The sequence below is a fragment of the Mycetomoellerius zeteki genome, unplaced genomic scaffold (genome assembly GCF_001594055.1).
Source record: "Mycetomoellerius zeteki isolate Tzet28-1 unplaced genomic scaffold, Tzet1.0 scaffold382, whole genome shotgun sequence".
Classification (NCBI taxonomy): Eukaryota; Metazoa; Arthropoda; class Insecta; order Hymenoptera; family Formicidae; genus Mycetomoellerius; species Mycetomoellerius zeteki.
Window position 1 is genome coordinate 429817 of NW_017257373.1, and position 20261 is coordinate 450077.

At 32.4% G+C, this 20261-nt stretch overlaps 1 protein-coding gene and 1 pseudogene across 1 annotated transcript; both read left to right on the forward strand.

Moving 5' to 3' along the window:
- Positions 1 to 1324: 1324 nt before the first annotated feature.
- On the forward strand, positions 1325 to 3795 carry CPR11 (cuticular protein 11). Its single transcript, XM_073512043.1, is given in 3 exon segments — positions 1325 to 1425; positions 1651 to 1898; positions 3635 to 3795. Coding segments are annotated over 3 exon segments (510 nt in total).
- Positions 3796 to 8968: 5173 nt separating this feature from the next.
- LOC108726054 (cuticle protein 19-like) lies at positions 8969 to 13541 on the forward strand (annotated as a pseudogene).
- The last annotated feature ends 6720 nt before the right edge of the window (positions 13542 to 20261 follow it).

The following is a 20261-nucleotide window of genomic DNA, read 5'->3' on the forward strand; positions in this document are numbered from 1 at the left end:
TATAATATATAGGTAAATGTCCGATCACGTTTATCTACTTTTATAATACTACATTATAATTGAAATTGTAAGAAGAATAAAACATTAACGTTAATTGAGCAATTATTAATTCTGAATAATGTAAGTAGATTTCAGAAAATTTTACGTCAACAATGCTGTTGCATTGTTTTGAAATCAAATCATATAAAATATTTTATTATAACTAAGACAACAAGATATTGTTAATTAAAATTATTAATGTCTTTGTTTTTGCACTGCAATAATTTCTTTTGAGATTAAAGTATACCATCCAATAGGAACTTAAGAAGATATCGTTGTACAATAGCCTTTTTAGTGAGAAAAGGCTGCATACTATCCATCTTCATAAAACGTTATAATAAAGCCTTATAACGAAGACTTATCGATCTTTCGCTTCAGCTTACGCACAGCATATAATATTTCTTCCTTTTTTATTTTACGGATTGAATATTGGAAAGAATATTAATCGTATTAAGGTAAAAGCAAGAGATCAATTGAAAATTAATATACTATAATTTAAAGCAATATTATATAAATGTAACAGAATATTGAAAAAGAAGATATTCCACTACAAAAGATTTTAATAAAACTACTTATTTCAAGTGAAGCTAGGAATTTCCTGAACGGCGCATTTATCGCGAAGAGATCCAAATCCCCCCCCTCTCTCTCTCTCTCTCTTCTCTCTCTTTGATATCCAATTTGCGGGAAGTGGACGGATATTAACCTTTCATGATACGCTCGAGCAAAGAACTACAACGTATAACGTGAAGAATAACACGAAGGGCTCAGCACTTTATCTGGCCGCAGGCAAAGACGCGATTCCGACCTCAAACTTCGGATGATCGATCCAATTTCAAGTTTCGCCGATCTCATCGACCCGTAGGGCGAAATGCCTCCATAAAACGAATCGCCGGAGTCCAGGCTGCGCGCTGAACAAAGTATCACGCAGTCGTGACCGTAAACTAGCGAGCGCGGAGTGTTTCAGAGGTCTTTATGTGGGCGGTAAAAGCGTCTCGGTGAGTCCGTTCTGGCACACATATTCGGAAACGGAAGAATAATGGTAGAGCTTTTTTTCGGTAATTTTCTACTACACTACCACCCACACACCGCATCGTCGGTCGATGCAATGAAAATGAATTTTGCTTCCTGCATTTCGGTTTCCTTCCTCTCTCTCTCTTTCACCCTCTCGCTTTCCCTCTCTTTCCCCCTCGATTAGATTTAAGAGATTAACTTTTCCAATTATTCGCGGCCACCAATTTACCTTTAACAGCGAACAGTACTTCACGGGCGGCGTTGTCGGACTCGAATGTCCCTCCTCGCTTTGCAGAAATTGATTGTCTGCGTCGTCTTCGTCGCTGTCGTTGTTAAGAGCTTCCCCAGGATGTACGAGGAAAATGCGGTGGGTGAGTGTCTCTCTCGCTTAATTCATGGAATCGGTCACTCGAGAAGGTAATTACGCGCATTGGTGAAAGGTTTATCGATCCGCGTACATTCGTCTTGATACTCTCATATGTTATAAACTGCTGCTTAAATTAGGCTTAATTTTGTTTAAATTACAATGATTATTTATTTCCATTGATTATTTAAAAAGATCTGAGAAATATAATAATTTTTTATAAAATCAATTAATAGAGGAAGACAATGGCGGGGAACAGATCGCGAATATATAGATCGCAATGGACACGGTCATGATCACGCGTACTCGTATCATCATTTTGTTGGGCCAGTAACAGGCCATCACGAGAAGATAATTTAGGAAGATAAACACGGACATCATCATCATGATTACAAGGCTTATCCAAAGTATAAATATTCCTATGGCATAGACGATCACCATACTAAAGATCATCACGGACAGAAGGAACACCGTGACGATGAGTGTAGATATAGGAGTATCCTCAATATTCTCTAAGGCTTTAGCGCTTAACAACTTTTATATTATATTAATATCGTTATCACGCGTTATGTCGGTACGCCGAATGAAATAACAGCTTCTTTTTGAGAATGTTACATGTATTTTTTAACAAAATGACAAAATTATGAAAAATTATAGATTTTTCTATATTGTATATAAAGTATGTAATATACAAAAAATTTAGCACTTTAGAATCTAAATCTAAATCATCTTTAAACAAATAATTGATAATATAAGAAAATTTTTATTTAAATTAAAAATTGTTAAATATGAATATTGACCTTAATAAATTGTTTTATACGTAATATATAACATTCATCTTTATTAAGTATAAATTTAATTTGATTCACTTTTTGCAGAGCCTGATACATTAAATGAAAATCTCTGTATCTGTTAAATTTACCAAAGATTGATATTGATAATGTCAATTTGAAAATTAATTTTTAATTAAAAATTATCTTTTTTCTTCTAATATCACGTATTTGTAGCATTAATGCCTTTTACATTGACAAAGTATTCATATAGCAACCCTGATGTATCGCAATACTGATCCAGAGCCAGCGAGGCAGTGAAATGTAATTCGATCTCGCGCTCTTAATTAGAATCTCGAAGTAATTGGATACCTGCTCTTAATTAGAACCTAGGAAGGGCCAAGTTCGTTTCTTACTCTCGTGCGTTACGACCCGTTGTGGATACATCCGTCACTTTTCTAGTGTGCTTTTCGCAAAAACGTGAGAACCCCGTCGCGCTCGTTGGTATTCGACGTACGCCTGTTAAATTTAATTGTGACTGATACGAGAGAGAATATAGAAGTTTATTACGCATTCGTTGGGAAGCTCTCTGGCAAAGCTGGCGAATGAAATGCACGGAGCTTACAGGAAAGCTGTTCCGATACGGCGTACTTGGAAAACGTGTAACTGCCTGCGTAAACGCGAATTTAATTGGAACGTATGGAGAGATACACGAGTTTCTATTATATCTTCATTCAGTCTAAATACCATTCTTATCTCAGCTCCGCATGTACGCGAGTAACACTCCTTAATTACTTCAATAAATATCACAAACAGCACCATTGCTCCCTTCGAGACAAGTCTTCACTTTCTTATTGCCGCGCGGAAAAACTATTTAAACATTTTAAATTCATTAAAAAAAATCTTTTTATATCTTTTCCTCTCTTTGCAATTTTATGTAATTTTAAAACATTTGGATAATTCTACAATATCATTTTCTTATTTCAAAAATAACATAATTCAAAAAATTAAATTTCTCAGAAAAAAAGAAAAATTATTTTTTAACTTAATAAATGATTGACTAATCAAATGGTATTGGCAAAAAGAATATATTCTTAACACAATTAAACGTAATTTTTGTCATTTTCATTTCACAACTCTTAAAAATCTAGCATTTTGAGTTGTGATGACTTTTTAACGTTATTCTTTTTGATTCTCGTGATGATTTTTTAAATAAAGTTAAATTAGTTTATTTTTGATAAACTATGATTGAATAGATTTACTTAATTCATTAACAGTAATAACTTCAAAGCCACATTTTTTAGTTATGTCACTTTTGAAATAAAGAAAACATCATATTTTTATGGAGCAAATAGTCATAAATGCATAATAAAAGCTAATATTACTAGACATTATCAATTCCAATCAAATATGTAAATATTAATTATCTTGCTTATGATGCGAATCATAGGCAAACATGTTGAGGGCGAATATCACATCCATGAGCCTAGTGGCAATATCAGGAGTGTAAAATATCATGCTGATCCTCACGGTGGGTTTTATGCTGAAATTCATAATTATTGCAGGAATAATCATTCAGGTGGTACATATGGTGACCATAAACATCGATAGTTGAAAAAGATATCATAATGAACAACTATTGATAAAATGATTAATGAAGAAATTAAAGGTGACTAACAAAAATGTTATAATGTTGTAAACGCATTCTGTACAAATTCGATCGTAGCCAATATATTGTTAAATGCTTATTTTTATGTTCTGTGAATTATATGTGTTGTTGAAATATTATTCTTATAAGTTGTTAATATTTTATCTCTTTACAGTAGATAAAAATATATTGTGCATATTAATAAAAAATGTTATTACGTAATTTATAACCTAATGTACATTAATTATTGCGCATCCATAAATATCTTCGTTTAATTTCAATTCGCGTCTTTCTAATTTTTAATAACAAACGTTGTATTAATTATTAGAATTAAACATTTTTCATTAAGAGAAAAGACAAACTTCAAGTTTATAGAAAAAAATATAAACAGTGAAATATAAGTGAAATTTAGACCGACAAGGATAAATTAAGAAAAAGAAACTTCTTTTCGAGCAAAGCGAATCTCGATGCTTGGTAATAATCATATACAAGTAAAATATGAGACTAATAAACATAATTTCTACATCAAGGTTATATCGATGTAGAAATATCAATCACCTACTTCTTTATAATTTTCGAAACGGATTCTCCTTTAGAATTCATTCCTGGTTTTACCGCAATCGCGTGATCTCGTTTTATCAAAACGAGTGGGAGCTACTTGCTCGGTTTCTGCTGACCGAATGCAGCAAAGTTGGCCGATCTCTCTCATCAGCACGCCGCAACATGTTTTTATCCAATCACGTTCCCGCGTACACTCGACCTCTCGAGTCAGCAACGGGACGGACCAACTATGATGGCATCGCAGAAAGACGAAGGAAGTGCAAAGCAGGGGAAACGACGTGGCGTGGCGAGGGTGAAAGGACTGAAGCCAAAATTTTGTATCCTCTCGTTGAACAATAACGACGAACGGATTGGTCGTTTTACAAGGAGATCGGTTAGTCATTGTGCTATTGGCTTTGCTAATTTTGTTGTCAATTTCATCGCCAATTCCGTTGTCAATCTCGACGGTTTCTAATGCGGATAATCGCATTGCCTAAACGCTTCGACAATTTCTATTAAGTTCTCTTAGCGGAGACTACAGTATATAGGAATAGGGGCCAGCGCTGTGATAGAAACGTTGAATTTCCTGAAGCGAGCAGCCAGGGTTTCATGTTTCGCAACATTTCCGAGCTTATACCTAATCCTTGCCCTCGGTTTCAACTAACAACGGGTTGAATTATTATCATCATAAACAAATAATAGTTATTAACGAGCTAAGTAATCATGGACTGTTACAAAAGTTTTGTAAATGTAACACGTTTCATCATTTATAGAAATAATTACGCTTTTCGCTTCTACCAGCTACATAAACGCTATTACATATTGCATGCAAAAACAGTTCGTTCTAAAAGAAAAATGGAGATTTTATACATAATTTTACATATCTAACTCAACTGTGCACGTTGAATTATATGTCGTGGTATCTTTCCAGCTAGATTTGCTCAAAATTGTCGCATCGAAGACTGCGGTGAGGACTTATTAGCATAATTGATGTTCCTCTAGTGCCCGCTGTACCGTCCAAGGTATATGATTTTAACTTAGATATTACGATTGCTCATCAAGCGCAGTAGTTTGAGTAAGAACCACGAGAACCAGTGCCATATAGGTCTTTACGTGCCTCCGTATTCTCTTTGAACCTTCGCTGACGTAGAATGGAGTATGTTAATGAACGGTTCACGCTCCCGCTACATATATCCTTACCTATGTATGTTACCCTTTCGGGTGGTTACTATATTATGCTCATAAATTCTCAACTCTTCAAACGATGAAATAAGTAAGAAAAGATTTCTAGATATATTAAAGTTATAGAATATAATTTATCCATGTAAAGTCATCAAATCTTGTAAAAACGCCTGATGATTCTATGGAGATACAATTATTATTTCTTCGAGATAAGAAGGTATATTTTTAAGAACATATTTTAGGATGTTAGACACGCCCTCTCATTCACTGTTAAACTTCAGAGAATGGAAATGGACTGGCATAAAGAGAATGTGTAGATAAAAAATATAAGGGAAAATAACAGTACGTTTCAACAGATCGATAAGATCACGTATAGGCAAGATCAGATACGACGTAATCTGTCTTGGAGACGTTAATCTGCGTATGAGACTGATAGCTTAGATAATGCCGCGCACCTACATGTCGATTACGCTGATTGTGCGAGGCGACACGTCAACGGAAGATGCTATTTGTAATTGTCAAGATTGTCACGCATTCATGAACATGATGTCAAGTTCACGTGACTTTATGATGAGAAAAATACAAGGACTCTACTATACCTGTTTGATTTAGAACCATTCGAGAGCACCGTCATTTCCGTGCCTTGACAGCAAATGGATACCTCCAATATCTTATTGTCCATACAAAGCCGCCGTGATGCCAAACATATTGCTTGTGGTCTCTTACTGTTGTGCGATTGTCAATCTGTTGCAAGATCCTTGTTATTTATACGCTGCTAATTGGAACAGCAAGCTAAGACGTAAATACCGGAGTTATCCTATAAGTTAGAAGCGTAAGATTAATGCGAGATTAATTTTTCGTTTCTGTCATCATAATTTTATATATTTGCGATGAGTGATTTGAAGCTTTAAACTATCTTGCTTGAAATCGAGCACTCGAGTGTACTTAACGTTAAGTAAATCTGCTGTTTCACAATCTCGCTTTATTAAATATAATTATCATTAATCCCTCTCTTAGGTACTCAATCGATCAAAATTATGAACATCGACGGAATCACGATATAAATTAGATTAAGTTATATACGAAGAAAACATAAACCGGATATTATTAATACGATACGATGTGCTCCCGTATAATATGAGTGCGCATAGCGACGTTCAGTACGGGTCGATACAGTTGTTACTAAAGCAAATGGACAGATTACGAATTAACTATATGAGACTGCTCTTTTTTAAACGATTTCAGGGATTCCTAAATCTGAAATCTACTCGATATCAAAGTTCCATCGGGACCTTCCGCGAGAAACACTGCACTTCTGCCTGTAATTCCTTTCGCAATTAGCGAAATCGCAGATCACTTTGCAGATATACACGTAATAATCGAAGCTCAATTTTTTTGACAAACGGTGATTGAAACGGTCTCTCTTTACCTCACACAATCCGAACCGCTGATATCGGAGAGCTTGACTTTATTTGGCGTATCGGATACGCTCATAACGCGCGTTTACTTTGCCTTTCCGCCGACACGGAAGCAACGGAGTTACGGATGAGAAGGTTAAATCTCTGATATCAAGCGTATCACATGCTTGAATTTCATCATGGTGCGCGTTACACGTGTAACGTATTTGTAGTGTAAATAGGTTATTGTTACGCGCCGCGCGAGAGAAATTTTCCGATAATGAAGCTAGTCGTTGCGATTTGGAAGACGACGATAGCTATTAAACTAATGATAGTAGCTCGTGGTCATTTAATTATCGATTACTTTCATTTTTATCGCAGAAAACTAATTGCTGTGCGTCATTCAATCTTTTCTAAATCACTAATTTTAATCACTAATCGTTGATTTATATCCAAAAATTGTAACTGATGATTTACTCTGTGTGTGTGTGTTTGTCACACGAAGATTATTACTAAAGCAAATCTGCAGAACAAACCTTTAATAAACGCGTAGATATTTATTCTGAATAAAAATTTATTTTACAAAAGATCAATATTTATTAAAATTATAGAGGAAGATCATCGATCACTTTGTTTTTAAATAATAGTTCTTAAACAAAAGCTACAAATAAAACTTTAGAAACATAGTACAAATTAGGAAGTATCTTTTATCAGATAATAATGTAGCAGTTTTTATAACATCCTCAATTTTTCAATAATTAAAACAGATCATGTTTTTATAAAGTTTTAATAATAAAATAATCAATACAAGTTTTAATAAAGTGTAATAATTAGTTTCCGAGAAATAAGGGAGGTATCTTTTTAGAAGACCTGTATCAATATCGGTGACTTTCCTTTATTAATTAATCATTTAATGTTATAAAAGTATTATAAAAATAATAAATAAATTTGTTGTAAATTTCTGTCACTGTTTAATCTATCCACTTACAATATCTTCAATTGTAAATATTTATTTTAAAAACATCAAACCCTCTCCCGCCTATAATTGTATAGAGACAAACAAAAAATTCAGATTTCTCGAAGAAACACACAAGAAGACATGTAGGTATATGTATACTGAAAAAGTTAATTTTTTATGGTTTCAAATAATCCATTATTGTATTCAAATATTGCCGATTGTGTGCTTCGATACTCCGCTATGATTGCTAATGAAAGTCAACCATTTCGAGACTTTTGGGAAAAAACTTCCGTAGCGCAATCGATAGAGCAAAATCGATGTTTCAACGGGACGGGTATCCACATGCGTGGCTCGCTGTAGCAGCGTTTCATCGCAGGAGTGCCCAATCTTATGCATAGGAAAGCGATTGGTTCACGTCGTGTTTTTGTCATTCACAGGGACCGTTCTGTACGTCCTAAATAGTGGTGGCGAAATTCTCCTGGCAAAAAGAAACATCGGTGTGCGCTATATAAACTTCTATCGGTATCGACAAAAGTATCATTCGTATTTTAGGAGTCAGGTGCAAGCATCAGAAGAATGAACACGAAGGTCTGTAACCGTTAAAATTTGGTATGTTCTTAGTTAGTTATTATAGTCCCATTTTATAACACACATATGTATATATATAGTTTTAACTCCATTTAATTTTTAATGCTATACAACATTTTTTAAATGATAAAATTCTTTTACATAAATTTTCCTATCAACGCTAATCATAAAAAGTTAATTTCTTGTTAACTCTTGTAACTGTTTTAAATAGAAAAGCCTCGATTTTTTTGCATTCTATATGCTTTTAATGTGCAATACTAATGTTTTATACATTTCATTTTGCAGCAACTTTTTTTTATTAAATATTAAACTGATGTGAGCTTTTTATATTAGATCATAATAACTCATTTATCACAATTATCTCGTAATCCATGAAGTAAAAAGTTCTCACTTACAGTTAGTCGTAGAAGAAAATGCTTTTGAATACAGAATCCTAAACTTCGTTCTTGCTTTGCGCAAGAGCACATGTAAATGGCAACAATTTGTCGGCAGCTTGCCCTGTTATTGGCCGTATTGGCCCTTGCAGCGATTCAAAGTGGATTGGCAGGGCATGCTCATAGTTTCGCACACTTTCATGGACCAGTTGTAGGGCCTGGACACGAATTGGTTGTCCATGATAAGCACGGTCATCATCATGTAGACTACATTGCACATCCCAAGTACGAATTCGCGTATGGAGTCGAGGATCATCACACTGGCGATTATCATGGACAGAAAGAGCACAGAGATGGTAAGACATATCCCTAATTTATGTAACATTGTAATGGCAAAACATTTGCAAAGTATTAAAAGGTTAAATTATAATTATAAATGTAAATATTTATTATAAATTTTATTAAGAAAGAATAAAATGATTTATACAAATATTTTAACATATAATGTAATTACAGACATGTTAAATAAATTTTTACAGGCTGTTTGTATTTAATCTATAGCATGTTATTAAAAATTTATTTAATACGTCTATATGCTTGGAATTTATTATATATTTGGAATACACAAAACATTAATAATTTATTCGAATTTATCATTTAGTAACTATTTATGTCTAATAAATTATTATAAATCTTTTAAAGAAATTAATCTATTTATTTATTTCTTCAATAGATTTATAATAATTTATTAGATAAAACAAAATATTTATAATATTTCTATTATTAGAAACAAAATATTTGCAAAATTATGTCAAGAGAAGCTAATAATTCTTGTGTAATATTACACGAGTCTGCAGAAGAATCCGTCAATGCAATAGTTAATATATTAAATATGACACACACAAGAATAACTTATATAATATATAAATTAATTTTGTGGAAGTCAAAGTTTATTTCATTACAAGATTCACAAGAGATTATATTATTATATTCATCCAGATCTTTATGGTGAGAGCATTCCATATAGCGGTCTGAATTGAGTTTGGAATGCACGATTCGGATCTGCATTAATGAAATACTTAGTAAATAAATGTTTCACATAACGTAATACAAACTATGGAGTGTTTATAAAGAAAAGGCTATGTTTAATTAATAAGATTTATTTATATACATATACATATAGTATAATAAATGTAAAACGAATAATTACTTATTAAGAACATGTCTTTCTTTTGTGTTTTCATACAAATTGTTACATGAAGTTAGTGAGTCTTTTTGGTATTTCGCTCTCTTTATAGTTACGAGTATATCTCTATTTGTATCGCTGCTCGCGTCATCTGTATCAATTTCTGAACTGGTACTGCTTTTCCTACATTTTTATATGTATAGAGTGATTAAAGGAGTTAGAAATGAGATGGAGAAAATAGTTTTAATTATGCATTTTGTTATTAGGTCAAAATATGGTTTTAAGGAGGGTTTCTAGCTTAGCCTGGTACTTTAAAATCACTTTTAAGAATTTTTTTCTGTAAAATAAAAACACTTCTTAAAGGCAGGAGCACAGATCTTTGCATAACGCATAATACATAAAGTGTAAGAGAATTAACTAATCAAAATTTTTTATTTCATGAAAGAAAAGATTCTGACTGGTTGATTCTCTTATGCTTTATGCATTATGCGTTATGCAAAGGCTTGTGGTCTCACTCTCAGAATATTGGTTTTATGTAAACATTTATGCATCTTTTAGCTTAAAAAAATTAATTCTACGTTTTGTGCGTATAATAGAAAAAATATTATTTTTTAATACAAAGTTATATAGATCTGTGATAATTTTTGTTTCAACAGAAATGGAATAATAAAATTTATCTCAGCTTTTCTTTTTCATTTTTTTAAATTTTCGAATGTACGTCGATTGGGCAATCTGTTATAAATTTTTTGGAAAACATTTTTGATTGAAATGATACCGTTTCGTGAGTTGTTCTATTATAAATATTTTAATTGTATCTAAAACATTCGTGAAATTTTTATAGAAATTCAGAAACAAAAGAAAAGTTAATTACGAACAGAACATTCAAAGCGTGAATCATATTATTTGAAAAATCTAAAATTATTACATCAATGAGTTAAAATTTAGTTTAAGGTTTAAATTTTAATTAAAATATTTAAAATTAAATTTTATAAATTTACTTAATAGTGCTTTTGAATAACAGTGTGCATTTAATAACATAATGAATTAAACTTTGTTTTTTTTGTGCCTTATAAGATTTAAATGATATCAACTATAAGTATCAAATATTCTTTATGGTGTATATGTAGGTATATGTATAATGTGTGTCTTTGTATACGAGTATATACACACACTTGTATAAAAATATTTATATAAATATTTTTATATTTACACATAACACACACACACACACACACACACACACACACACACACATATACATATAAAATATATAATAGTATGATTAAAATCTTATTAAATATATACATATAATACAAGTATTTATACAAACTTTTGTATTATATTTATTTAAACACGTAGAAAATTTGTTAACATTTGTATCCGTTACATTTTAATTAGCTATTGATTATGTTATCACTATCAATTTTATGTTCTTCAATACTTTAACCAATTTTTTAATACACATTAAATACACTTACCATTATGGATTAATTTTAAGTGTATTTTTAAATTTGTCTCGAATATTTCTGTATTATACATTGTGCAGATATTGCATGCTGCCTCCATATCTGTTTTTGATGCGAAGTAATCTCACACCCAACTGAATTTATCTTCTATCTTCTCTTTTTCTGTTAATTTGTCTGAATGTTTTATTTTCAAGTGGTGATATAAATCAGATCTCTGTTTGCATAATTTATTATTACAAAACAATGAGCGCATGTTACAATATTTTCCGTAAATTTTACGAAATGTCTACGTATCCAGTGACGAACTGGAATCTGTTTGTCTTCTTCTGTTTATTTTTGTATATGTAAATTAATATATTTTATATATATTTACACACATAATACGAATATATATACCAGATGATTCATTTTATTTTTAACAAGAAAATATTTCGAAAGTATGTAATTTTATCAAAAAACATTCTAAAAAAAGTTGCATGATATAAAGAGAGACGTATTTTAATCACATCGTTTTTTTCTAGGTGGAGGCGCCAAATTGATATAAAGATTATTTGCACTTTTTTAAATCAAATTATACAATTTTGTAAAATAATGAGATGAATCAATTGGTGTAAAGAAACATAAAGTTGTTTTAAAAGAATGTGTAGGCAAAATGCATAATTTTTTAAATACTTAACTGTCGTTATCAATTTTACATTCTTTAATATTTTAATCAATTTTTGAAAAAATGTTAAGTACACTTATCTATGAAATGTTTTTCTAACATTGTCTCGAATATTGCTTTATTTTCCATTGTACAAATGTTGCATGTTATTTCCACGTTGTTTATTGCTGTAAAATAAGTCCCATATCGAACTGAATTTATTTTCTTCTTTCTCTTTTTTAATTAACCCATTAAGAATCGCTGGTCGATTTTTCGACCAAAAAAATAGGTCAACTTCGGGATGCACAATTTTTGGCAAGTCTTTAAGGACATAATAATTTGCCATTAAAAGGATTTTAAATTTTGAGAAAAAAAATTTGTCTTGGTCCTTAATGGGTTAATTCGTCTAAATGTTCTATTTTCAAGTGATGATGTAAATCAGATTCGTTAATTTATCTTTACAAACCAATGAATGCATATTGTTATATTTTCTATAAATTTTGTGTAATGCTTACGTATCCAGTGTGTGTGTATGGCATATATTTACTTGGCTAAAATCTATCTCCTAAATAAATTAACTTATCATCTGTAGTCAATACAAGTTTAAGAGAGTAAATATTATTTAATGTATTATGTTGATTATTATATTTCAGTCGCTTTTTCACAATAAATTGGACTTCGTAAGTTATTCAGCATCAAACCTATTAAAATTTATGTAATCATGCAAAGAGTTGCTGAATTTTTTACGATGCTCCCGCAACAACGTGGAAAATTTTGTGATGGTTTAAATGTTACCGAAAGTTTCTGAAAAATTTCGATAAAAGTTTGTTTGGCGGATCTTCACCTAGATGGGTAGATATTCGAAAGCGCAACTCTGAATCACAATAAGCCGAGCGTAGAGCGCTTTAAACTTATCGACACAGTGTTTTTTTTCTCGACACTCATTTTTTTATTTTTGCATAGCCGTGTCGGTAATTAAAGATTATAAATGACGGGATCAAATTACACGGCGGTATGCCTCGGTGCGCTCCATTTTAATTAAACATCGCGGCGGTAATCATATTGACGTAACATAATATACAGATATTATAATATCGATGACACATCCGTTTAATTTTCTATAATTAATGCACGATCATGATAACAATCTATAATATTTATCGTGTATTGGTGCAAGAGCAGTTTTTCATTCGCAGGAAAAAAGATTATCGGCGAGTATACCATCAAGGAACCGGGCGGTAACACCAGAATCGTGACCTACCACGCTGATCCGCACGGAGGATTTTTTGCTCACGTCCACAACTCCGGCGGTAATAACCATCACGGAGGTACATACGGCGGTTACGGGCACTACTGAGGGCATCAAGAAACCTAAGTGTGATATACGACGGTAAAACGCTTAACCCAGGTCACTTCTCGCCTTGCGTTATAATTGTTAAATAAACATTTATTGTTTTCAAATTTACAGCGTATTCTGTTTGCACTTTTATCACCTACATTTTAATTAAAAAAATTATGTAAGTACAAAACACGTGGAGGATTATTTGTTTCGTAAAATTCTTTAATGTTACATATGTAACTTGTAATTAAAACTTTCTCTAATTTTTTTTACTTTATGATTCCAATTAGAGACAAGTCTGTTATTTTTTTTATCTCGCTCTTGGAATATTAAATGAATTTAATGGAAAGTTTCTTTTTCAAGCGAAGATTTATATTTGTTCTTTCGTTGCGTAAACTTAAAGAGATAGATACTTATATGTGCTACTACAAGAAAATATATGGCATATAAAATTATAAATCAATTCTGTTCTGAAATAATATAAATTATACATTGTTTAAAGTGGGCTTTATTATGTATATATCATATTTTAGATTTTCGTCGCTATTGTGGCTTATGTAATCGAAAGCGTTATTACTTACGGAATAGCAACGGCGATTCGGAAGTGTAGGCAGAACAAATAAATGGACAGATTGCGTGTATATAGGTCTAGCTCAATGTGAGCGAGCGAGGTGTTCTAAGCTTCGGCGAACATATTGGGTCACGTATTGGAACCAGCGCGATCACTATCGCGTGAATAGACTAGCAGAAATTGAATTGCACTTACATGGCTATATACGTGCCATTGAATAGTGTGCAACTCACTATTATCGCATTAGAAGGACATGCTGAGGGAACGATTTAAGTAACTCAGAAACTCTGTGACATTTAGTCATGCTTTTATGTCTGAGGAGATGTCTCACTGTTTATATTAAATTAGCAAACGTTTAAGGGAACTCTGTAAGAACGATTTAAATTTACATTTTAATTCATACTCATACATTTAATAAATCTTTGATAAAGATTACTCGCTAATTTCTCAATTTCTTTGTGAACATTTTGTAATTATCTTTAACATTTTGCGTAGCTGGTTAACGTATTTAGTTGATGGAACCAGCGTATTAATATTTACACAAAGAGAAATTCTAATTATCAACGTGACGTTTCAAAAATAGTTTAAAAATCGGTCTTAAGATAAATAATGAACTCCTTAAATGGTTAATGGAATAAATATTTATGCACGATGTAGGCATATCTGAGATGCAATTTTAGTCGCTGAAGTCTCGCTTAAAAGGCTGAAATTAAGATGCTGCCCTTTAAGCCAGAAGAGATACTGCGCGCGCGCGCGCGAGAGAGAGAGAGAGAGAGAGAGAGAGAGAGAGAGTGCTCTTTCTCGAAGAACGAGAGAAGCTTAAATGTCGAGGGAGAGCGTAGCTGGCATTGGCATCAGACAACGTATTAATTTTTCAAGCCACATCAGAGATGCGAGTGAAAATTAACCCGGTGCATGCACCATCGACTCGCAAAGGTAAGTATTTCATATATATTGAGCGCATAAATGCGTAAGGCGACTCTACACAAAATGCGGAGATGAGCCAGCGGCCTGTTTACAAATTCTTTTGAGAGTGCGGTTAGACTGATTATTCTGCACGAAGCACAGCTCGAAAGAATAAATCACGGTGCGAACGCACGGCGTGCTCGGACCCCGTATATTACGCGAATAATCACGATTGATCATCGCGGGGCGGAAGAAAACTGCGGGATGATATATGAACGGCGGAACGTACGGCGCGCACGTGGTTTCAATGATTCCATTTACGTGAACGATAATACGCCCAGTTTCTCACCGTATCGAGACTCTCTTGCTCTCATCCTTCTTTTATTTCTTCCTTTTTTCTATTTTTTTTTTATTTTTACACGATAACTGCCATGCACGTAGGACTGTGGCTACGAAAGGGCTGTGTGCTTTGTGGTTCACCCTCGCTCGAGAAAGTGACAAATGAAATTTCGTGCATCTCCACTTCGCCGTGGAGAAAAAATAGAAAATCTCGAAATTACCACTTCTCCAATTCTTCGAGGAACGATAATTTTATTGGAGGGTGTGTTATTCCGGTCACCACTGCTGTTCTTCCTTCCCTTCCGATTTACTCGAACGCCTTGACGCTGTCTTGCGAATTCGAGGCAATCTACTGGATCGTATTGTCTAGGTAGGGTTCTGCTTGAAAGGGACGAAAATAGTGTTAGCAGACGTTATTTAGGACAAAGAAATGTTTGAATCTGACAATTTCCGAAACAATTTCTTTTGATTACATATTGTTTCGCGGTCCATATATTATCTATCTCTTTTATTTATTTACAACAGCAGTGTTGCCACAAAAAATAATATATCAGAAAAACCGAGAAAAGACTTTTGAAGAAGATAAATAATCTAAATTAAAACACGAGAGAGAAAAATCATTTTTATTTTTCAGTGTGTGCAAGAAAATTTTTTAAAACAGCAACCTAAATATTTTTAATATCCATTTCTCATAAAATACTTTATTTGAAATATCGCTATAAATATATAGTTAAATTTATAGCAATTAAATTACATTTATTTATAATATAATATAATATATGAAAAGCAAAGATAATAAAGTAAAACTTAATATTTATGCACAATGCATTTAAAAAGTATAATGTAAAAAAGATAAAGATGTAGAATAAATTCAATAGAATAATTTATTACTTCAACTTACATTGCCAAGAAGAGTTTATAGTAACGTCTTAATCACACACATCCATCTATTTCTTATAAATTAATGGCTAATTAAAAACTTGCAACTGCTATATCAATCTTATCGTTCGCGTACCGACTTTTCTTATTTTCTAATTAATCTATCACAGTTTTTAGTTCGCATCATTTTATTCATTATTTACATTAATATCATATTATTATTATATAATATATTACAATATTCTTACACAAAGTCCGGATATTTTTTACAATCTTCTTCTCACTATCCTAGTCTTCTCATTATTATTTACTTCCATTCTACAACTTCACGAAAAGGAGTTTTGCTGAAATATTTAAAAATTTAACTAGATCTGAAAATAATTTTATTGGATCGTCAAAATAATTATGTAGCTCAAACTGCTAGAATGTCAAAATTTTTTATAGCATTACTCATCATGCTTTACATTCGTAATTATTTAGTTAGACTTACAAAATTCAAAATCTTCCTTTTCTTCATCTTCTTATTATCTCTCTCTTTCTACAATTTCCTCAACATATTTTCTTATATCTAAATTCTCCTCCTGAAGTCTTTTTATAATCACTTAAACATAAATAATTTTGTAGCATTGTCATTAACACTTAAGCGTTTTACATAATTATTTTGATAATCCATACAACAAAATTATTTTCAAGTCTATATCTAGCTATATTTTTAGATATTTTCGCAGAACCGTCCTTTCGTGTATTTAGAAACCAATCGTTTGCTCCATGAGATTTCTTCACGTAATGCTTGTATAAAATTGAAAAATATAAATTATTTTTTATTACTTAATTGAATATATAAAGATATAAATTATTATTAACTTAAAATCATCGCATGCAAGTAATATACGCTCTAGAAATTTCAGAATTTTAAAAAGTACACAAGTTTAACGCATTTAGCCGATATTCATAGTCGGTATTCTTACATTTAAAAGACCGTCGTCTTAAGAGGTCATAAACCAATCACAGAACAGCATTTTAAAATATTACTTAAGAGAGTCTTAAAATAAGAATGGACTGTAAATACCGGTTTATTATTGATTTTTTTATTTATAAAATCTTTAATTCAGTCCTGACCACGGAACCACAGCATCCTGTCAAGCGTGGCCACATTCAGGCGTCGGCGTCGTCACGTGAGAGGGATGGAGGCGGGTTGTCGGAAACAGCTGGTGGCAATAATGCGAGATGGACGTGATAGGGTGCAATCGATTTTCTCGATCTCGGGGGAACGAACTTCTTATTATTCCGTCTGAGGCCGAGCTACTCTCAAGAAAGCGTTGTTATTCGATTCCGGCCAGCGTCACTCATTCTCTCGAATCCGCAGCCGCCTCCTTTCACCCCTTATTTCCTTAGCCTACTTCGTGGCCGTAAAAATCCAATTCATCCCGGGAAGCCGGACAGGAATAAGAGTATTCCGAGAACGTCGTCGTCGTTGTCGTTGCGCACGTTCGTACGGCGTAACAAACCGCGCGTCGAATCGAATTACCCCCGAAGAAATTCGGCAATCGCGAAAATCGTTGACGTCAAAAGATATCCAGCGAGTTCACCACACAGCTATAAATCTATACAAGGTGTACGGTAAATCGTGGCACAATTGGCGAGGAAGCTCTTTCTCGTGAAAGCAGCTTAAAATCACAAGATAAATTTTCTTTATTGACTCGTAGAGAAAATTTTCGAGAAAAATGATAATCTTGAATGTGAAAATTGTGGCGTCTACTTTAACATTTGCGTGTATAAAAACAATTTTACGTAATAGAGAAAAAGGTGCACTGATTTTCTAAAGTTTATTTGAGCTAGATACCGATTTGAAAATAACTATTTTGTTGGACCAAAATAATTATGTAGGACGCTCAAACTAGTTGCTAGAATCAAAACTTTGTACAGGAATTATTGTTGGAAGTGCTACATAATTATTTTGGTGGTTCAACAAAATTTAATTTCAGATTTCTATCTAACTAAATTTTTAGGTACTTCAGAAAAAAGGATTTTTTCCGTGTAAATAGCATTGTTAATTTGCATGTCAAAATTATAAGAAATCGCATTAATTTTCACGTACATAAGTCTTCCTTAATAATTTCCAATCTGTCTGGGCCCATCTTATTATGGATGCAGAAAAGATCTGTCTCGCGTTTCAAAATCATCGTCATTCAGAAACGATCTCTGTGTTTGCTGCATCCGTAGAGAGTTTCACGGTTCGCTGGCTTAAAGTGCCTTCACAAAAAGACCATTATAAATTCCATTAATACTTGCCGGGCATTCGGGCCAAGCCGGGAGTTTAATTATCTTATGGGCAACCCTCCTCCAACTGCGCGCCGTTAAGTAAAGGGGGACGGTACACTGAATTAAGTAAGACTCGATAAAACGATCGTCAAGAATTAACAGGTCAGCTCGCGTTCCCTCGGTAGAGGTTACTTTTCAATTTACGACATATATTACCGCAGCTTTTTCGACACCGCCATACGTTAACTTAACTGTAGGTTATAAATCAGACACGATTCTTTAGCTTTTACGGCGAAGATTTACGATCGTCAGCATTTAATCTTGATAGTGTTAGAATCTACTTAACGATATCAATCAATTTAATTAAAAATCAACTGTTGATTAATATTTAACAATACATTTCGATCAAATAAATTTTATATTTTTATTTTTATTTTCCGCCATGATTTTTCATAATCATCGTTTTTCATTTATTTAATATTTTTTAATATTATATTACCTTAATACGTTCGCAGATATTTTGTGATACTTGACATATTTCAAATAATTTCATTTAAAATAGCGAGTGAAAATTACACCATTATTGCAATAATAATTCATCAACTGGTATTAAACATATCATTTGCAGTGGCCGTAAGATAGAGAAACATGCAATAAATATAAAATGTGAGGAGAGCCTTGACTCTGGTCTCGCCGAAAGTTCTTAAAAGCACTTCTATTTATTAATCCAAAGGATCTATCTTTCAAACGGCACATCAAATCAAACAGAGAGAGAGAGAGAAAGAGAGAGAGAACGCAAATATATTTATAAAGTAAAAACTCTTTCTGTTTTACGACAGCATGTAGTAGCGACTGGCGAGGTAACGATTTTCTTCCGTCGTGAATACACTTTGTTTTCGTAGAATGCAGCTTGATCAGAACAGAAGTTATATGAACTACTTCATTGTAAAGTTCCCGACTAGGATAACGATCGGTTAGTAACGCAAGGATTCTCTTTTATTACAGGATTTATAAAGTAAGATGTTATATGTCAGCAAAGACAAAAAAGAATTTTATTGATGCATATTTTTCATCATATTATACTCGTATTTTACACATTTTCGTTCGAACAATATTATCTTAATAAAATTGATATTTTTTAGAAATTAAAAAGTATGAACTTTATCAAAATAAAAAATAAAAAATTTTTTTCTATTTAATATAAGATGAGCATCACTTAGGAAAACTGTAACTTGAGAACTTTTTACATAATTCAACGATACAGGACTAAGATAAACCTGCGAAATACTTGACTTTTACGTATGTTCTGAACAAGAAAGCTTAAAGTTCTCTCGAAAGAGCGTTTTATGAGATTAGTTCTTTAGGAAGTTCGATCACAATGACATGCCATTATCAACATACTTCAAAGGCCAATCGAGACTTTGGCTTATCGCCTGTTACCAGCTTAACTCGTTTCCATTTAACTTTCGCAACACCGTGTCGTCCCGTCTTCTAAGTGATCTACACGACTTATAAATAACTCTAGTCTAATTATAGATGTAAAGAATTTTTAAACGTTCTAGTTTTTAATCAATATCTTGTACTTCTTTTAAAAGATAATGCCTCGTTATATAAAAATTATATTTCAGTTTTATATAATCCTTAATAAAACGACTCCAACACGCGCGAGAATCCAAGTGTGGCACAATTAAGAATATTGATTCTTAATAATAGCTAAATGTTATTATAGTAATTAGATTATATTACTACACATTCTTCTTAATAATAGCTAAATGTTATTACCTATAGTAATTAGATTA